Source organism: Narcine bancroftii, chromosome 11, assembly GCF_036971445.1.
Source record: "Narcine bancroftii isolate sNarBan1 chromosome 11, sNarBan1.hap1, whole genome shotgun sequence".
Classification (NCBI taxonomy): domain Eukaryota; kingdom Metazoa; phylum Chordata; class Chondrichthyes; order Torpediniformes; family Narcinidae; genus Narcine; species Narcine bancroftii.
Genome location: NC_091479.1, coordinates 83,644,959 through 83,666,810, shown reverse-complemented (window position 1 = coordinate 83,666,810; position 21,852 = coordinate 83,644,959). Strand labels below are relative to the sequence as shown.

General features: G+C 38.5%; 1 protein-coding gene and 1 long non-coding RNA gene across 6 annotated transcripts in view; one reads left to right on the top strand and one right to left on the bottom strand.

The window, feature by feature from the left end:
• Positions 1-212: 212 nt before the first annotated feature.
• The window catches only part of LOC138746051 (fatty acyl-CoA reductase 1), a 143,925-nt gene continuing 122,285 nt past the window's right edge, over positions 213-21,852 (bottom strand). For 3 of the 4 annotated variants that reach the window (XM_069903788.1, XM_069903785.1, XM_069903789.1), the window contains exons 10-12: positions 20,226-20,355; positions 13,692-13,819; positions 9,875-11,849 (exon numbers count right to left, since the gene is read on the bottom strand). In XM_069903788.1, the coding sequence (XP_069759889.1) occupies positions 11,687-11,849; positions 13,692-13,819; positions 20,226-20,355 (421 nt within the window). In that variant the 3' untranslated portion in view covers positions 9,875-11,686. Of the gene's footprint in view, positions 523-9,874; positions 11,850-13,691; positions 13,820-20,225; positions 20,356-21,852 lie in introns of those variants that run through there. The other variant, XM_069903786.1, reaches the window with a different exon arrangement.
• Positions 1,970-20,518, top strand: LOC138746053 (uncharacterized). Of its 2 annotated transcripts, XR_011346671.1 has the most exons (5): positions 1,970-2,183; positions 4,860-4,963; positions 8,362-8,422; positions 15,739-15,811; positions 19,873-20,518. It is a non-coding gene; the product is annotated as an uncharacterized lncRNA (long non-coding RNA). The 2 variants fall into 2 exon arrangements; XR_011346672.1 differs by lacking the exon at positions 15,739-15,811.

Sequence of the window (21,852 nt, the reverse complement as noted above, 5' to 3'; positions counted from 1 at the left end):
ATAAATACTGGAGTTTTGATAGAATTGATAGGAAGAATAAGATGTATATAATGCCCTTGAATTTTTTAAAGATTTTTTGGAATTTGCAATAATACAAAAATTAAACAATACAATTATATATTGAAATGCAAATTACAAGAAAAAGAAAAAAACACCTCAATTAATTCAAAACTCCTGCTACTATACAAATGGTGGGGGGGGGGGGGGGGGAATCTAATGTAGGTATCAAGTGGTGACAACCTGGAAACAGCACAGAATCGAACCTTATAACAACCCTAAAATTTGAGATTGTGTAATGATCCATAAAAAGGCCCCATGTCTTTAGGAAATTAGTATTTTAATATTTAATGGCATTTTTTTTCTAAACTTAAACAAGACATAATATCTTTTAACCATTGCGTATGTGTAGTTGGAGTACTGTCTTTCCATTTAACCAAAATTGCACGTCTGGTTATCAATGAAGTAAAAGATGAAATTCATTTTTGAGTTGAAGTCGATAAAATGTTGTCATCTTGAAATGATCTGAAAAGAGCAATTAAAGGGTAAGGTTCCAATTTAACCTTAAGAATTGGTGATAATGTTTGAAAAATATCTTTCCAAAGTTTTTCTAAACTCCGGCAAGTTCAAAATGTGAATCAAAGAAGCCTCAGCAATTTTACATTTGTCACATCGAGGATTTATAGCAGAATAAAAATGAGATAATTTAACTTGAGACATACGTACTCTATGGAGCACTTTAAATTGTATTAATCAATGTTGTGCACAAAGGGAGGTTGTATTAATCAGATTATGAATGGAATCCCAAACCTCATCAGAGAATCAAAGATTCATATCCTGTTCCCAGTCTCTCTTGATCTTAACGAAGAAATCCATTCTTAAATTAAGCAAATTGTTATAAATAAGAGATACTGAGAAAGTTGCATTTGGATAAAGTCAGAAAGATGAGAGATTTTTCACTTGGAGGGTGGAGAATTCATGAGTATTTCTTTTGGAATAGGGTGAAGAGCAAGTCACTGAATGTATTTACGGCTATTTGGTGTTTGTAGCTAGAAATCTGGAGACATATAATCATATCAAATGGTGGAAGAAGCTCGGAGGACAGAGCTACTTTCTGTCTCCATATTTCAATATCATAAGATCCTATCGAAGTGTCGTTACCTGAAGGATAATTTATAAAGGGTTGAAGTTATTTGTAGGGTAGCTTATTGTCAAATTGAGTCACTACAAATGATGAATTAAACATTTATTGCAGTTAAAATTATAATTTTATAATTGAGTGCATCAGCCACATTCATTTAAAAAAAAAATGGGTTTTTCAATTGAGAAAGTGCAGTTCCAAAATTCATGAGAATTTCATTATATTCCCTATGCAATAATGATTGTACAGTCATATTTACTGACCTTCCAAAACCGGATGTCATTCATGATTATTGGCAGAAAAAAAGCAAGTGTTAAAATGGTGCATAATTGGCAATTATAACCATGTTAGTTACCAAGGAAAGAACCACCGCTTCAGAAGGCACTGATAAGAAAGTTTTTTTGAAACCAAAATTGAGTTATCATTCATAGTTTCTGACAGATTTTGTTTCCTGTTACTTTTCAAAACAATGCAGAAAAATCAATGTTAGATGTTTCTTTATTCTTAGTTTACTATATTCCCAGAGGCCAGGTCACTTGCTGAAGGGATTGATGTGAATTTTCTTATTGAACCAGCCAGTGTAGTAGTTTAAGCTTCAGTAAGTTTTGAATGTGGAAGTCCAAGGTTTACCATGATGGCCCCTTCATCTATCGCAATATTCTTTCCTGGACTTTACATTGAGGCTAATGACAGAGCCCAATTTTACTGGATTCCAGACATGTAAAGGATCTATTTTACCAGGAATTCTAAGTAGACCCCTGGAATAAGATGCAGAGAGAAAGTAAAATCTCTTTTGTAATTAAAAAAAAAATCATTTTTAAATAGATGCAACTATTTTGAAATGTTTTGGTCAACATTTTCATTTTATGTTAATTTTTCTCAATTCTTTTTATAAAAAAAAACAAAATAGTGGTTTTTACCAGGAGATATTTTTGACCACATCCCAGCTTTACTTTGAAGCCTTTCAGAGATGTTCGAGGATCATGACCTCAGCTCTGTGTTGCTGAAGGTATTATTGCTGTCTAGATTTCCACACCTTGCCGAGGTAAGTGAGGGTGTACAAAGATGCCTGTTTAAGTTATCATCTAACTTTTGATTTACTATTGGGTGAAGGAGTGATGCTTCATTGATGGGTTTAACATGCACTACACATAGTTTGGTGTTATAGATTTCCGATGGCATTGTCAAAATATGAATTGAAGAATAAATGCCACTATATTTAATTAAGCATTTGATTTGATGAATAAAATACTCGTATAATGCATTCATTTTTACAAAATGAAATTATTATCCTTTTATGATGATCATTCTCTGATGTCTTCCAAGTTAGTTCCAAAAGGCATCACAGCCTCAGAATAGGGCTGCTATTAGGACTTCTTTCACTCAACATAGTGTATCTTTGAATTCTTAATCCCAGAAAGATGAAGATATTCAATCATAGTATGCACTCAAGAATGAAATTAATAGAGATTTGTCCACTGCTTGAATCCGTCCATGATAGTGTTAACAGAGACGGACTAGCCACTCTCTTACTGAATGACAGAACAGCTTCAAGGAGCTGCATGGAATATTCATGCTCATTCTTCCAGCATTAACATGATTCACCTTTGATAACTATTTCTTTGACTTTTAGTCTTGGGCTCCCACACACGGTCTTCTCTGACTATATTAATGAACAACATAATTTTAAAAGAATAGTAAATCACTCGTCTTTTTTAGAGAATTGAACATCAAACTGAATGTATACTCTCTCAGTTCTGCGAACATCTCTACAGCATTTTATATCTTCTGTATTGCTTCCAAATATTTTCTACAGTAACCACACAAAATATGACAACTTTGAATATAATTTGTCTCTTCAAAACAAAGCTTGAGCTTTTATGACCTAATTAAATATTACTACTTGAAGTGATTTGTATATTTGAACTTTCCAGATTTCTTTGCTCTTTTGCCTAATTTGAATGATCCTGAAAACATAGTTTCTATTCCCTATCAATTTTTTTTATACAGATTCCAAAGCTATTCTTTGCATTTATTTGAGATTTTCTGCAGGCTGAACTTAACTGGAAAATCTAACCCAAGTCATTTAATAATTACACTTGAATGTATATGTCAATTGGGCGCAAGGGATTGAAATACTCTCAAGCTATTTTTGACACATTACTTAAAAGGTTTACATCAAAATCTCCTGTGGACCGTTTTAGTATCATTAACCTAGTTTATAAAATGGATTATTTATTTTATTGAAATATTGCACATTAATGTGACACATAATTGGAAAATATGAATGCAACTATAATAGAAATTTCAAGATTTAAAGATTAGTTCCTGAGGGAACTTATTAGCAAATTAAGCTTTATAGTTTACTCACAAATGTTTTGCTTGATACTTAGTGACCGTTGAGTTTATTAGTTTCCTTATTCACGCAATTGGGTGAAACGGAAGGACACAGTACCAGATTATATTCAGCCATTTTACCATTAGGTAATAGATTTACAGGGGCATTTGTGCAATTTTGATAAATAGAGAACATGATGAAAAATTCTAGAGGGGAAGGGGAAAATCCAACTAAAAATGTATTTTTTTTAAAAAAAAAAGACTTCAATGGGAGTATTGTTTAGTTTCAGGCACCTTATTTCAGAAAAGATGTGCTGGAGTTGGCGAGGGTTCAGAGATTTAATAGAATGATACCAGGGGAATGAAAGGGTTAGCAAATGAGGGATGTATGTCGGCTCTTGGACTTGCTCGCTGGGAATACAGAAGATGAGGGGGGGACCTCGTGGAAGCATTTCAAATGCTGAAAGGTCTAGACAGTGTAGATGTGGCAAGGATGTTTCCTATGGTAGAGGAGTCTAGGACAAGAGGGCACAACTTCAGGATAAAAGGGTGTCAATTTAAAATCAACATGGAAAAATTTCTCGTCAGAGGGTTGAGTCTGTGGAACATGTCAGGCAGAGGTTGATAGATACTTGATTAGTCAGGGCATCAAGGGTTGCGGGGAGAAGGGCTGAGTGGGGGGGGGGGGGGGGGAGATGAATCAGATCATAATTAGAATGCCCGAGCAGACACAATGGGCCTTCTGATCCTATCTTGTGAAAAGGCAGAGGATAAAGTGTACACATTTGTTGATTCTGTCTTCTTGTGCTGTTCTTTGGAATACAATGTAATTGTGGGGATACCTAAGAGAAAGGATCAACTCCTTTGGTTAGGTTGAAAAATGTTGGTTAATTATATTCAGTCCCCAGCCCTAATCCTGCTTGCCTTTATTTCCAGATCGTATATTCCTTTAATATCTAAAAATCTAATGATCCCCTTGAACAGACTAAACTTTCTGTCCTCATGGACAGAGAATTCAAAAGCTTCACTACCCTGTGTGAGAAGAAATTCCATCTCATTTTAACCATGAAGGGCTATTTTGAGCCTATGATCTCTAGTTCTGCAAACCTCCATGATCCTTTCAAATGTCCTGTCAAGTCCATTAAAATTTTTGCATGTTTCAATTGTATCACAATTAAACTCCAGAGTACAAACCCAGTTTGCTGAATCCCTCCTGAAATGACATTCTCATACCAGGAATAAATTTGTTGCTCTCTTCTATTGCACGTATACACTTCCTGACCTAACTAGATGACCAAAACACCATATCCCAAGTGTGGTCTCACCAGAGATATTATGTTTAATTGCAATAATATGTCATTACTCGTATTGAAATCTCTTGCAGTGAAGGCCAATGTACCAATCCTAAATACTTGGTTCTCCCCCATGTGCAAGGACACCCAAAATCTCTGGATGCGCTTCTTTCAGTCTTTCACCATTGGATAAAAGGTAATGTTGGTCTATTTTTTATACATAATATCAAAGTGGATGACATCACTTTTTACCACAATATAATCCATTTGCTATGGCCTCTCCTTGCTTACTCACTCAGTCTGGTTAAATCCCCTGTCGACCACTCTGTATCCTCTTTACTGCCCAGGTTTGTAGCAGAAAACACTTGGTCCCTTCATGTACATTATTGATATAGATTGCAGGTGACTGGACCACAGCACTGATCCCTGCAGCACTTCATTTGTCAGCCTACAACCTGAAAATACTATGTTTATTCCCAATTTGTTTTCTGTCCACCCCTAATTTTGCACTCTAATATCATTCAGTAATCTCGTGTGGCACCAAATATAACACATCTGCTTGTTTCCCCTTATCCATATTACTAGTTACAACCTCAGGAAGGTGATGTATTGATTCATTTGTACTTCCCAATCTATCGTGTACCACATCATGATGGGACTTGTAATGTGTGGGACAAAGAATCTTTTTTTTCCTTTACTTCCCTGTGTTCCACAATTTAAAATTTGTAGTCAAATAATTCACATGATTAAAGTGCACATTCCAGATTTTATTCAAGATTTGTTTACATATTGGTTTCACCATGCAGAAATTACAGCACTTTTTAGACATAGTTCCCCCATTTCAGACCACCATAATATTTGGGAGTACTCAATGTAAGAGATTTCAGCTTTTGATCACTTTTGGATTGACCAGAGTTGTGCCAAAGAAAGTCAAGCCATTGAGGTTGAAAAGCAAAAGCAGTAAGAGACATCACCCAAACCTGGATGACCAAAATCAACTGTTTGGAACATTATCATGAAGAAGGAACATACTGTTGAGCAGAGTCATCGCAAAAGAACTGTTTGGCCAAGGAAGATCTCCACTCCTGATGACAAAAGAATTCTCATTGTAGTGAAGAAAAGTCCCCAGAGAAATACTCTTCAGGAGGCTGGTGTAAATGTGTCAAAAGATTACTGTCTGCAGAGGCTACACTGCAAGATGCAAACCACTAGTTAGCCACAAAAACAGGATGGTCAGATTACAGTTTTCCAAAACCTGCAGAATCTTGGAAAAGGGCCTTGTGGACAGATGAGACCCAAAATGAACCTGTATTAGTGATGGCAGGAGCCATTTGTGGAGACGTAAATGAAATGCCCAAGATCTAAAGCATACCAAGAAATAAGTTGGTAGGGATTTTGTGGCCTGGGCATGTATGGCTGCCACAGATAATGGCGCATTTATCTTCATTGATGATATAACTGCTGATGGCAGTAACAAAATGCATCCTGAGGTGTTATTCTTGAGTACTTCAACTTTATGACTTTGTTTTTCCAGGCGTGTTGACTTTGAAAATGAACTCTCTCTTAGTCCAATGGTGTATCTCGAAATGTGCTGTGACCCTGTGTCCAGCCCACAATTCCCTCACTAGAAATAATTTCAACTTACTAAGAAATGCATATAACTAAAGATTTTAACTTTAAAGATTGCCATAAATCCAATACAGATTACAAATTTAAAATGCGACTACAGGGGCAAATAAAGAAGTCAGTCCCACACATTATGGGGAGCACTGTATATTTGAGAAACTGAATGCAGATCTTGATTGCTTTGATATCCTGAGCTTCATGCCACCTATCACTTTAATTTCTCACCTCACTCTGCCACTAACTTCAGTATTACAAGGACTTGCAGAGTCTCATCTTTTACCTGGATATACTACAGCATTTAGTTCCCAAAATCCAATTGAACAATCTCAGATAAGATGGTATTGAAACTGGCCAGTATTCAGTTTTTCTTTCTCTAAAGATAACGTCTGTTCTGCTCCACTGTTCCATCATTCTTTGATTTGCATTTCATAGCTTTAACAAATCTCTTGTTTTCCTTTTCCAGCTGCTGTCATTAACCTAAGAGGCAACTCTGTAAATCATAGGATCACCTAGGCAAGCATGGCTTACCCCTACCAGAGATGTGTTTAGTTCTATTCATCCCTCCCCAAATCTCTCTGCACTTTAAAACGTCTCACATTCCCAGTTCCAATGAAAGGTCTTTGACATCATCTTGAACTGTCTATTTTGACCTTCTATTTTTAACATTTTTGTGTTTTATTTAAAAAATGTTCTCATTCAGCCATGTTCAATTACTTATAAATGTTCTATTTGCAACACATCAGTGTATTAATTAGAAACAGGCCCCTTCGGCCCTTCTATTCTATGCCAAACCATTTTTATTAGCATAAGAAATGTTTCAGAGTTATTGTCCTTGATCTCAGGGATGTAATAACTCATTAGAATTTAACTCTCAATGCTTTCATTTAAAATTATTTAATGGGAGAGAAATTCAACCAGTCCTATCTTAGTTGGGCATTGAGTTGCAAACCTGGACTACTTTTTGGATCCAAGCACCATCTTGTACGATTTATCTTTCTGCAAGCCTTCAGGATCAATATGAAGCAAAAGTATAAGATTGCTTCAGTGCTGGAGAATTTCCAATGTAAAGTTGATTTGGATAAGGACTAAGTTCACCTATCAATGAGATGCAAAAATCTCTGGAGATTCCTCTCAAGGAAACCCTCTGGAAAGAAATTCTTGCAAGGCAGAAAGAAAACTCTCCCTGGATCATGGGAGGCTGAGGGGTGACCTTGTGGAGGCATTTAAAGGTGAATCGTCCCAGGATTGCAGAGTCTAAAACTGAAAGGATAATTTTAAGATGCGAGTGGAACTTTTTTCGCACAGAGGGTGGCTGGTGTGAGGATTGAGTTGCCAGAGGAAGTAGTGGAGGCAAGTATAATGACAACATTTAAAAGACATTTAGACCGATGCGTGGATAGAAATATATGGGCCAAATGCAGACAAATGGGACTAAGCTCAGGCAGGGAACCTGGCTGACGTAATATTTTGGGTGAAAGGCTCATTTTTGTTCTATGACTCCATTGGTGTTTTCTGCGAGCACTCCCCACATCTATGCACACCTCAAGTGCTAGTGCCTTCCCTCTCAACCTGTCTCGCAGCTGCTGTTCAGCACCAAAGTTGAAAGAAGGTTTATGACAGATACTCAACGAACCATACATGTGTTGCTATGCTTCTGTTTCTGTTTGCTGCAGTAACTAATAGCATAAAATAATGTAAAAATCTATTTCATCAGTATCTAGTACTACTTTCATTTATAAAAAGTAAATCTAACAACATTTCATGTGCAAATATATCATATGGATGTCTTTCCACCCCCTTCCCCCCCCCCCCCATTGTCATTTTCAACAATACAAAGAATACCCAATCAAGCTTTTTTAAACCTTAAATTTGATTCTCTGGTTTTTACTTGCATCATACTTGATCCATGCTGGCAAAATACTCAAGGGGATGATAAACTAATATTTTTTCTCTCACTTTTCATGTCAGGATCAAGTACCCACTTCATTAATTAGACATTCACAAGCTGCCTGACATGACCAATCTACAGGTAAGCCTGCATTCTTCTACTTTTACAAAGAACAATGGTTTGCTTTCCTGAGCCGTATATTTTAGGGTACAAGTCGACCCCCATTTTTCAGCCTCATTTTACGGGTTTTATGGTATATGTCAACCCCCAAAATTGCAATGCCTGAGATGGGCCATCAACCCACCCAAAGATCGGGCGATTGATCTGCTGGGCATTGAGTGCTGCATCACTTGAAGTCTTAAGGCATGGGACAAGGTTAAAGTCGAGACTGTGATAAAATCGTTTAGAAAGTACGGTATCTCTTCTGCAATTGATGGCACTGAAGATAATTTATTGTGGGACCCTGATGACAAAGTTGAAACCACCTCCTCAGATACAGACTGGGACCCATATGATGTGTGAGAGTATGGACGTGCTTGTCCCATCTTTGCTTCAGACAATAATAGTGGAAGTGATTTTAAAGGGTTCTAATTATGCTGTGGTTTTTCAATGAAAATCTGTCACAGTCGGTTATTTATTGGTTTTGCGAGGGTTGACTTTTACGTCGAATCTGCTTTTCATTGGTCAACTTGTATGCCAGATCGGCACAAATTGGATTTTGAGGCTGAATTTAAGGTCTCAAAAGTATATCTGGTGTATGTCAACCCCATTTTTTTGGGGTTTCACAACTTGTACGCCGAAATATACAATAATTAATCTGAGACTCTGTGTACAGATTAATATTGATTTGTATAGATAAAATACTTGTCCAGCTAACGTATTTGTCTGTTGTGGTGTGCCTGTGTGTTTTGCACAGAGGACTGGTGAACACTCTTTCGCCGGGTTCCACTTGTACAATCAGATGACAATAAACTTAACACTTACCAATTAGTTGGCCTGCAATAAGGTGGATTCAGTCAGACTCCAAAGATCCAGTTACATAATGTGCACAATAAAAAGGGTTGTAAAATACTTCAAATAAAAATAGTTGCTTAATTCTCTTTGGTAGGTATTTGAAGGTCACAAGTTATCACTAAAATTAATTGGTTTACAGCAAAACACAGATGAGTTACTGACATTATAATCAAATTACACATAAAGTCACTTTTTTTTAAAAGGAACTAGGAATTCAGCTGTCATTAAAAATACCTGGGAGAATCCATATTCTGATTTTACATACAATTAATTCCCAAATGAACAAATGTTTGAGAATTAATTGCATCATCTTCCACTACAAGTCACTAAGGGACAGCTGAAACCATGAAATTTGCACACAATATTTATGTCATGAGTGTAATTAATGATGATAATACCTTAACTATTACCTTCCTGGAAAGAACAAATCTTTCAAAGTTTTGTGGGATTTGACTGTAAGGTTTCTCAAACATCGTTTGGCTAAAATAACAGACTAGTTTCTTTACCATGCATCAAATAATGATTCTCCCATTAGAACACAAGAAAAAAAAACTGAATAATCACGAGAAACCAGAGTCATTCTTACAAATATCCAAAGAAGTATTTAATTTCTCACCATTGGAAGCAATAACATTATCACATCTGGTAATGACAGCCACTCGTTCTGCATGACACTTTCTTTCCCCCTTTTAATTGGGATAGCACAATGATAAAATCTCATCTTTAATGGTTTGTTGTCAGGAATAAAACAAAACTGAATTAGTTTCTCTTTATCAGTACTTTTTATTCTGTTGTCAGTCTCCAGTTGATAGCATGTGGACAAATTTGAGAGGGGAGAATGGTGATCTTCTGCAACTATCAGGAACAAATTCAGAATTTTTGGTTGTGTAACCTTTTTATATACATTTCACAAGTGTAAAACACTAAGTACTGTTTGTTAAGCTGTCATTGCCATTTTAGCACCAAGAAGAAGAACATTACAATGTTATTGCTGGAAAGTAACTTTCCTAGTATATGAACTGTACAATGGGTCTTGAGAGCCTATTCACAAAAATAAAGTGAACCAGTCTTGGACATTCTGGGACTAACCGCACCATACACTGGGTGGTAGGGTTAGTGTGAAGGCCTGTAAGCAGTGGTGTGCTCCAGGGATCAATGCTGGCTCCACTGTTGCTTGGATGTATATATAGTTGACATGTTTACTAAACTTGTGATTGACGCTCAAATTGGTGGGATAGTGGACAGTGAAGGGAGTTATCGAATATCTGGATAACTGGGAAAGTGAACCAAGGAATAGCAGACGGAGTTTAACTTGGACAAGGGCAGGGTGATGCATTGAGAAATTAAACCAGGGTGCAACTTGGAGAATAAAGGCAGAATCCTGAAGTGTGTTGTAGAACAGACACAGAGGGCTACAAGTACACAGTTCCCTGAAAAAGGTGACATGAGGGGCAAGGTGGTGAAGAAAGTGTTTGGCATGCTTGCCTTCATTGAGTACCAGAGTTGGGATGTCAGTTTACAACTGTACATGTTGCTGAAATCACACTTGCTAGTTTTGTGCGCCTGGTTCAAGGATGTCATTAAATGGGCAGGACAGAAAAGATTCATACGAAATGTTACCAGGATTAAGCTATGAGTAGACTAAAAAGATGGGTTTTTTTTTTCCCCCTCTGGTGTAGCAAGCTGAGAGGTATATAAAGATCATGAGTGGAACAGACAAGTCACTTTTTTCCAAATCTAGGGGAGTCTAGAACAAGGGCACATTGATTTCAGCTGAGGGGAAAGATTTAAAGGAGTTGAGAGGGTCAATTTTTCCCACCACCCCCAATGGGAGTGGTGGGTATATGGAATAGCATACCAGAAGTGTTACTGTTGAGCACAAATATAATGTTTAAAAGACATTTACACAAGGAATAGGAAAGGCTTAAAGTGATATGAGTCAAACGTGGGCAAATGGTACTAGCTCAGGCAGGCATTGATGATTTGGGCTGTTTCTGTGCTGTATAACTCTTATACTGCACAGGTTCCTTGTGTGAATTAGGGCCATGCATCGAAAACTTAACAGTGGTGAAGAGACAATTTGAACTTCAATCCACTCCAGCAGTTACTTGAAAAGCCCAGGTATTACATGACTGTCATGACATTGAAAAATTGCTTGCACTGTCGATCTGAGCAAGATGGTAAGGCTAGAAAACCAGAGTGCCACACTGGCATATGCTTGGTGAGAAAATACTGTTATTCTTTATCATAATGGCAGTGTGTTGTTTGATTACAGTGGAATGCAAAGTCATCATTTTCTTAACACTGACTTGGGAAGTCTTGTGATTGTTTTTTGGAAAGTTAGGTTTTCCTAATGACTTGTTAACCATTAGGAGCAATGTGGGTTTGGCTTCAGTGTCGAATGGTGCTAGACGCCCTGAAGTAGGATAGAAATTTGTAGCACAGGCTCACCACAAAATACCAGATGTTGCGAGCCATTTGTGATCGAGCAATAAAAACACGCCAGATGAAGATGAGGAGAATAGTGTTGAAGGCATATCGGATGTTTCGTAGCCTGCCAAAACAGAATAGTAGCAGAGATCAACTTTGTGTTCAGTGATTAAAAATGTTTTTGTACTTGCAAGGATATCAAAGAATCTGGATATTGGGAAGTCGATATTTGCAATTATTTTAATAAATAAATTTATTTAAGGGGCACAGATTTTGCTCTTTATATCCTCTCCAGTATCATAAAAGCTGAACCTTCTTTTCACCAGGGTGGAATGGATCACACCTGAGAACTACTTACCCATTCTACATGCCTTATAATTATACCTTCAAAGTTTCATTACCCTTTATGCATCTCTGCCTTCCACAGTACCATGCACGTGTGAAAGCTACTCGGATTGTCCTATTCCACCAAGCCGCCAGCTACCACCTCTGTGCTAGGTGGTCTTGGATCTGACAAAGGATAGACTTCAGATGAAGTACCTATCACTGCTCTTTTCAGATATTGGTAGTCTGATTGGAATAGTACCTGTTGTTGAGGGAATAGGGGAGGACAACAAAATTTCTAATGTAGAGGCGTTATTTTAGAAATTTTGCTAATTAATTTTCATGGAACATAGCACAGTAAAGCTAGCTCATAAAAAACATAAGTTCCCCTTTTAAATAAAATAAATTACAGCTACTGCAAATTTGAAATAGGATGTTGGAAATGTCATGCACGTAAGGCAGTTTCTGTAAGTTATCAGTTTTTTTGGAAGCAGTGTACAACCAAATAGATCGTAGCTCCCATTGCATTCCAAGAGGATGTGATGGGAGACCTCCGATCATGGTAGTGTCAGTACATAGACCAGTCACTGATAATCCCCAGCAATAGTCCAATTACTGCAGTGGCCAAGATGCAGCTCAATGCCCTACACTACTGTTAACTTTGAACCAAGCCATTTGGTGATGAGATTGCTTTCTCGTTACTGCAGGACAGGGCAGAGTTCTGAACAAGGGAGTAAGCAAATCTGTGGCGTATTTTGGTCCACTAACACAAGGAGAGTGGGAATACTCTGATACCTGACGATTCATTGGAATTCTTCATCTAGAGACCAAATGCCAAAGGAACCCAAAACAAACCTAGTGTTTGTTCCCTCTCATGACAGTGTCATTACTGTAGAAGAAAAACATTGATAACTTTGCAGACACTGCCTTGTGTGCTTGGTATTTCTAACATTCTCCCTTTTGTTTAGGTTCAGCAACACCACTGACTTCCATATCACAACTTTAAAATACCCCCATTTTCTCTCTCCAATTGTCCTCATTTAGCTACTAAACAGGAGCCATCAGGATCCTTGCTTCACCCAATTGGAGACATTCATCCTATTTGCAACGAGAAATAATTTGCTTTCTGAAGACTTTTTCTCACATTCCATCCGACCTGCTGTATCTCCAATATTTTCTGGTTTTAGTTTAGATATCCAGCAGTTTCTTGATTTATTTTTTTTCCCCCATGTTCAGTGGGGAACTGGACAAGTACGTATATTTGCAGGGGTGGGGACCAAGAGCAAAAATCTTCTAAATGGGCCACATGAGATGTAATCATACCGATTTCTTCCCTCTGTGCTGCCATTTTTAATTGTTTTAACACTGTTTGTAAAGATATCTATCACTGGATGATGTTCTAGGAGAAAACATTATTATTCTTCTAACATTTCTCTATCAGCAGTTGAACAAAATGCTTTCTGAATAATTTTTTTTAATATATGGGAATAGAGCTGAATCCAGCCATGTGCTGATCACAAAACACAGTTTTAAAAACCTAGATGAGATAGAGGGTCTAGTGGAAGTTATTGATTATGCTTTCTCCAAAATTTACTGTAACAGCTTTGTATAAGTAAACGAGTGGTAAAGTTCTTGTACTCACTTCTTTAGATGCTGTCTAGCTGCGGGAAGTCCAGACATGTCTTCATTTAGCACATATTTCTTTGTTCCTATGCAATAATTCTCAATGTATTCTGGCCAGTGAAGCTGGCGCACATCAAAATTGAATCCCTGTGGAAAACCATTAAAAATTGATCTTTAGTACCCTGATTCAATCCATCGTTCACCCACTGCAGAAACCTTGTTTAAACCACAAGACCTGGCAGCAGAACTAGACTGATCCTCATAACCTTTGACACTTACTACCATATAGACTTGTGTAATAGTCAAAACCCCACCCATTCGTGCTCTCGACACCCCAACTGCGGATTCTCGCTTCAGCCACCTGCCTATCCAAGCTCCCTTCACCCTGGCCATCCAAACTCCTGATGTCTTGACCACAGACTCTCTTCTAGGTCCTGGCTGCCTACCCATCTGAGTTCCCAACGCTTTGAACAATGCAGTCAAAAATAATGACCCCTGTAAAAGTCAAACCCTCCCCCCCACAAATTTGACCCAAAATATTGGTTCAAAAAACTCTACTATTACTCGAGTATATACAGTAATAAAGAACCTATCAACCTCTGATTTAAATCTCTCATCTTTGTTCTGAAAGGATATACTTTTATTCACAAGTTATAGGAGCTGAAGTAGGCCCAATGGCCCATCAAGTCTGCTCCACCATTCTAATCACGAATTGATCCATCCTCCTACTTATCCCCACCCTATTCCCCAGCTTTCTCCCCATAACCCTTGAACCTCTGACTAATCAAATACCTGTCAATCTTGAATACACCCAACGACCTTGTTTCCACAGACTCACAACCCTCTGACTGAAGCAATTTTTGTCTTGCCTTAAAGACCTTGCCTTAAATACACCCAACAACCTTGTTTCCACAGACTCACAACCCTATGACTGAAGCAATTTTTCCTCATCTCTGTTTTAAATTGATGCTCTTTTATCCTTAAGTCATGCATGCTTGCCCTTCTTAACTATCCTATCAACCTGCACAGCAACCTTGAGGGATGTATGGATTGGGAAACCAATCCAACCTGCCGTTCATCTGCCCTCTTAAGTAACCAATCATTAACTCTGTATTCAGCCTTCAAGTTTGTCCTTCCAAATTGCATCACATCACACATAACCGGATTGAGCTCCATCTGCCACTTTTCCACCCAATTCTGCATCCTATAACCTTTTGTAACCTACAACAACCTTCAGTACCATCCACAATCTTACTGACCCATCCTTCTGCTTCTTCATCTAGATTTATAAAGATCACAAAGAGCAAGGGTCCTAGAACAGTTCCTTGCAGAACTCCACTAGTCATTGACCTCCAAGAAGAGTACTTTCTTTCCACTACTACCCTCTGCTTTCTTCCTAAAAGCAATTTTTTCAAAACTCAATATAGCCAAGGTTGTATTGATCCCCCTGCCTCATGACTTTCTGAACAAATCTCTCATGGGAAACCTTGTCAAATGCCTTATTAAAATATGCATAGACCACATCTACTGCCCTACCCTCATCAATTTCTTTGTTATCTCCTCAAAAAAAATAATTTAAACTTTTGAGGCACAACCTTCCCTTCAAAGCTATGCTAACTGTCCTTGAGTAGACTCTACTTTTCCAAATCCTCATTGATCCTATCCTTAAGAATCCTCTCCAATAGTTTGCACACCACTGACGTGAGTCTCCCCTATCTATAATTCCCAGAATTCTTCCTATTACTTTTTAAACAAGAGAACCACATTTGGCATTCTCCAATTCTCTTGCACCTCCTCTGTGGTCAAAGAGGACTCAAAGATTATAGCCACTGCCCCAGCTATTCCTTCCCTCACTTCTCACAGCAACCTGGGGTATATCGCATCTGGCCCTGGTGACTTATTAATCTTCAAGAAGATCCAACACTTCCTCTTCCTTAATCTCAACACTGATGCACACAAGCCAGTTCTATTCCAACCTCACCCTGTAATTTTCCTAGTAATTACATTACTTTTGCATTTTGTTGTGATTAGCATAATTTTAACAAAGAACTTATTTTTTGTTGCAGAATATGGCTGCAGCACAGCAAACAGAAAAGTGTCGGCAACATAGTGTAAAAATTGAAAACAATGTATTTGCAAGTGAGATGCATATTTACCCTTTCATATCTGCTAAATAAATTGGTTTACTACAGTAAACTTACTACAGTAAGTTTCATTTGTGAAATACATACAGTTGTGGTTTTAAATTTGTAGTAGATCTAATACCAAGAAAGAGGTGTGTGCTCATTATATGTACGTGTGTATGTGTGGTGGGGGGGGGGGGGGTGTTGAGAAAGGTACTAGGGAAATGGTCTGGGAGTGGCAGCCTGAAAAAGTTTGTATGCCACAAATTTAGGACCTTCCCAACCTCCTCCTTTAGCAGCCCCATCTTCATTCTCTTCAAATATATAGAATGCCTTGGGGTTCTCTTTAATCCTATATGCCCCCTTTCAGGTCTCCTGAGTCCTTTCTTAAGCTCATTCCTGACTAGCTCCCTCACCTGTCAACCATAAGAACATAGGAGGCAGGAACAGGAGTAGGCCAAAAATGGCCCATCGAGCCTGCTCCGCCATTCAATACGATCATGGCTGATCTAATTTATGACCTAACTCCACCTACCTGCCTTCTCCCCATATCCCCTAATTCCTCTATCATGTAAAAATTTATCTAACCAAATTTTAAATATGTTTAATGAGGCAGCCTTAACCACTTCCCTGGTTAGAGAATTCCAAACATTCACTACTCTCTGGGAAAGGGTATACCACAGTTCCCTGAAACCAGCACAGGTGGTCCCTAAACTTCCTCCACGTTAATTCTGTACATTCACCTTTGAACATCTGTTTCTAATTTACTCTCGCTAGTTCCTGCATCATTCAATCATAATTAGACCTTCCCCAATTAAACATTTTCCCATTGTGTCTGTTTTTATCCTGATCCATAGCTATGCTAAAGCTCAGTGAATTGTGGTCACTCTCACCAGAGAGTTCCGCCATCTGACCAGGTTCATTACCCAGAATTAGATCCAGTTTGGCCTCTCCTATCGTTGGCTGCTCCACATACTGTGTCAGGAATCCCTGAACACACTTGACAAATTCAGCTCCAACTATCCCTCTTGTAGACAGGAAGCACCAGTCAATAATAAGGAAGTTGAAGTCTCCCATAACCACCCTACGTTTCCTGCACCTGTCCAAATTCTGCCTGCTTATCTGCTTGTTGGTGTTCTGAGGACTATATCGCGGCCTGTAGACTACTCCTAGTAAAGTGATGGCTCCCTTCCTATTCCGAACTTGCACCCACACTGTCTCAGTAGATACTCCCTCAGCAGCATCCTCCCTTTCTACAGCCATGATATTATACCTGACCAGTAATACTTCTCTCCCCTTCACCCTCTCTTGCCTCCCATCCTATTCCTTTTAAAATACCTAAACCCCAATTGCTGCATCAGCCAAGTTTCAGTAACAGCCACAACATCGTAGTTCCACATACTGATCTGTGCTCTAAGTTCATCTCCTTTATTCCTAATATTCCTTGCATTGAAATAGCCACATTTCAAACCCTCTAACCAACTAGTTCTGTGTTTCCTCCCCTGCCAGTCCTTCTTCACAAACTCCGAACACATTGCATCATGTTTTTCACCTTTCTGCCCTATTCTCTCCACTCTCATTCTGGTTCCCACTCCCTTGCCAAACTAGTTTAAACCCACCCTCTAGCAAACCTTCCCAGCAGGATATTGGTCCCTCTCCAGTTCAAGTGTAGTCTGTCCTCTTGTACAGGTCAAACCTTCCCCAGAAGAGATCTAATGATCCATACATATGAACCCCTGCACCAACTCTTCAGTCACCCATTCATCGGCCACATCATCCTATTCCTACTCTCTCTGGAGCAAGGCACAGGCAGCAATCCTGAAAATACCACCCCTGAGGTTTTTCTTTTTCCTCATCACTACTCCTGTCTATGTCATTGGTCCTCACATGGACCACGGCAACTAGTTGCTTACCTTCACCCTGCCCCTCCAGAATGCTGTGAACTCGATTAGAGACATCCCTGACCCTGGCACCTGGGAGGCAACATACCATCCAGGAGTCTCAATCTTGTTCACAGAACCTCCTTTCTACTTGCCTCACCGAGTCCCCAATCAACATAGTTCTCCTCTTCCCCCCCCCCCACCTTCCCTTCTGAGCCAAAGGGCCAGTCTCCGTGCCAGAGACGTGACCACTACCTGAGTAGGTCATCCCCTCCAACAGTATCCAAAAGGGTATACTTATTGTTGAGGACAGTGGCCATGGGAATGCTCTGCTTGCCTATTCCCCTTCCCTCTCCTAATAGTCACCCACCTATATTTACACAATTTGTTTACAGTTTAAGCTACTGATATCGAAATTACTAAGCCTACTCCACAGGAAGGAAAAAGAATCCCAGGGTTGTACAAGATGTCACGCATGTACTGTCAATAAATTTGAACTACATCTCCCCCCACACATTCATCCACTGCCACAAACAGACCTTCAAAGATGTTCCAACCTGCATATAATCCAACCTAATCTATTGCATTCAGTCTGGCCAGCCATTTTCCTCACCTCCTCTGGGGAATTCTTGCGGTTTGAAGCTGCTCAGCCGCATTTAGCAAAACTGGGCGGAGAGATCCCAAACTTCTTTCTTGTCAAATCCAATGGTTGCTGAGGTTTTTCTAAGCCTTTGGTCTTGTCAAAAGGAACCTCCATGTAATTTATGCCATGAGTGATAGTGTTAATTTCCAAAATATACATCACCTCTCAATTGGCTAGCTTTCTACCATCCAAGCAAGGTTTTACACTGCAACTAAATCTCATTTTTAACCTTTGTGTGAGGATTAGACCAGAGGAATCACTAAGTAACAACAAGAAGACATTTTTATCACGCTTGGCTCAAAGTAACCGGAATTTTATCCAAACTCCCATAAAGTCAACGCAGGACGAACTAGAATAAAACCTGGAAGGTGCAGTTATCTACCACATTTGCAAGCAAACTTGACAAGTGACAATTCTGGGTAGCACATTTAGCTATCTGGATCCTGAATAACTAATAATTCAATACATATTAATGTCGAAAATTGAAGATGACTGAAGGACTGCCGATATTTCCCCATTGCAACTCCTGCTCCAATGAAGTAGCCAGGAATTTAGCTGATTTGCAGAAACCCATTGGAATTGTTTGGCCTGTCAGCATCAAATAAATTCAGGAACTATTAGGATATATAGAGTGCTGCAGATTGAAACCCAACTGTTGTTTGATACAGATTCTGTGCCTTGAAGTCTTTGATCCAAGTTTAAAAACTTAGGGTCAAGAATGAAAATGTAAAAATATTTTTTGTATCTGCAGTAGAAGTTCAAAAACTCTCTTTAAATTTAGCAGACTTTTGTGTGTGTGCGTGCATGTGTAAGCACCACAGATGCACAGTGGCAACAAACATCCACTTTATTTTCTATAAAACTGCTCGTTTTGATCAAGGAAGCATGCTGCATTTACTAAATTAATAAACTATCGATACTTACCTGTTCTTCTCTTCTTTATTCCTCCTTAAATATAAATATGAATTTTTAAAGTATGTCCAAGAATCCAGACCGACCCAATACCTGAGCAGTCTGGGTTTTCGGACTTCTACTGTAGAAAAGTGAAACCTGCTACGTTAGGCTTTCAACAACTGCTCCATGATTTCTCTTTGATGATGGGGACCCAAGAGCTGCTGAACCATTCACTTTATTCACTAACTGCTGCTATTGGCTAATTTGCAGTTTTGTACCAACATTGTTAAGGACTCCTTTTTAACTGACTTTGCTAATGTCATTGCTAATGTTTTGTACTGCAAGTAATTCTTAATTAACCTCTTCTTGAACTAACAAGTTTCATTAATGAATTTTAAAAATACTACAAAGAAAAGGCTGAACTCCCATCTGAGAGCAGACTAAAACTTCCAAGTTTGCATTCTGTCTTTTCTTATTATTAACCTGTCAACTGACTACCTTGTCCACAGATTATCTCCGCAACCACCCCTGGCCTAATGTATGTACCAGACATCCACACTTCCCTCACAAATTCTGCAACTAAAAACTAGTTTGCTCATTTTTTTCAATTCTGACAAATGGCTCAACCCAAAACATTAACCTCTGCGTCTCTCTCCACAGATTCCACCCATCACGCTGAATGGTTCCTGCAGTTTTTGCTTTTCATATGATGAATTTCATTCACTTAGTACTGACTGAAGGAAACAATCATGTCTCCAGTATCCTTTTACAGATGTGGCAGACTTAAATGTAAATTCAGTGTTTCCTGATGAGGGCAGCTCTCACTCGATCAATGAAGCTGCACAATTTGAAAACATCACCTTTACTAATTTCTACATCCAAGGCAATATAATCCAAAGTGATTATAAACACAAGTACTGCCTGTTACATTGAACAATAACACTACAACATGGAGGACCTGAGGCACAACTGTGACCAGATTCCTACACTTTCAGACAGCTTCTGGTGCTTACCCTCTTATCCTCAAGGCTGAGTTGACCCATCAGCATGTTCATGTTCTCTGAACTCCAATGCCACGACTTGCTGCTGAAGTATTCCAGAAGCATCATGGATTTGTGAAGCCTGTTGAAGATCTTCATCATTCTGCAATTACGTGTGCAATTAGCTGGAGAGTCTTGCATTTATTCCTTGCCTCAACTCAGTTTTTAATTTAAATGACTGTGATTCATTGATAATTTGATGTAATTAGCATATTAACCAATTATTTTTAACAATTCAAATTAATTCATTTGGTAATTATTCAATAAATGGGAGGTGAACCTTTGAGTTCTTTCCATCCATGGGTTTTTATTAAAAAAGTTCTTATTTAATAGCTCAATGCATCCTTCTTTCTTGGCGTAGCGTTTATCTACACAATAGGTTTCTTTTTAAAAAGAGGAACTATTCTTATTTCATGATTTACAAATCAACTACAGGATTGTGAAATCCAAGTCTATAACTCATGAATTTGTTTATTTTCTATCTGCCATTTTCCACAAATTCTAAAACCTATTTAAATATTTAAAACAAAATACAAGTAGTAATGATTAAACATTTCCACTGCAATTTATCTCTCAGCTTTACTAAAGGCCCCAAAATACTGAGCAAAATTTGTCTTCACTGCTACATTCTGAGAAGATACATGTGAGATCAAGTGTCCCTGATGACTGCAAGAAATTTGCCCAGCTGCAGCTCCTTTCCCTCTGCATGGATTGGAGGGACTTAGTATAACAGAAGATGCAGAGTGGCAGGTAGTTGGATGATTAGCTGGAAAGGTAGAAGGGGTAGGCAGAGAGTACATTTGAAAGTCAACATGTGGCAGATAGGAAAATTGAGTCAAATAGAGAAAGTCTAGTTGGTAGGTCAGGGAGAGAGAAAGGTCTGATGCAGTAAATTTGGTTTATTTTAACACAGGAAGCCTAACAAGTAAAACAGATCAACTCTGGGCATGCTTGGGTGTACAGCTGAAATATAGCCATAACAGAAACTATGCTTAAGGGATGGAGAAGACTGGCAGCTTAATGCTCCAGGGACAATGAAGGTATGAGAGTTGCATTTTTGATTAGTGAGATTATAAGCAGTATTTAGAGCAGATCTGCCAGGGGGATTGACCATATGGGTAGAATTTAGGATTATATATGTCCCCAAGTAGTCAGTAGAAATTCGAGGAGCAACTAAGTAGGAAGATCACTGATAGGTGTAAGAATAATAGGGTAATAAGGGTTAGAGATTTTAATTTTCTTCATAGTGACCAGAACTGCCATGGTGTTAAGAGTTTAGGGAGGCCAAATTTGTTAAATATGTCCAGGAAATTTTTTTCTCAAGCAATATGTAAAATGACCTACTGGACAACAGGCAACACAGGACATCCTGTTAAAGGGAAGAATCAGTGGGGGAGCATCTCACCATAATTCTATTAGTTTTAAAATAGTTATGGGAAAAAAGTGGCACTGGTCCTCAACTTAGTCCCAAACTGAGGCACAGCTAATTTAATGCTATTGGACAGTAGTTTGCAAAGGTTGTTTATCAGCATAAGGGTGTATGGAAAGTAGGCTTTTAAAAGAGGAAAGCAAGAGTTGGGGAGAAAATTCCCTTTTCTCT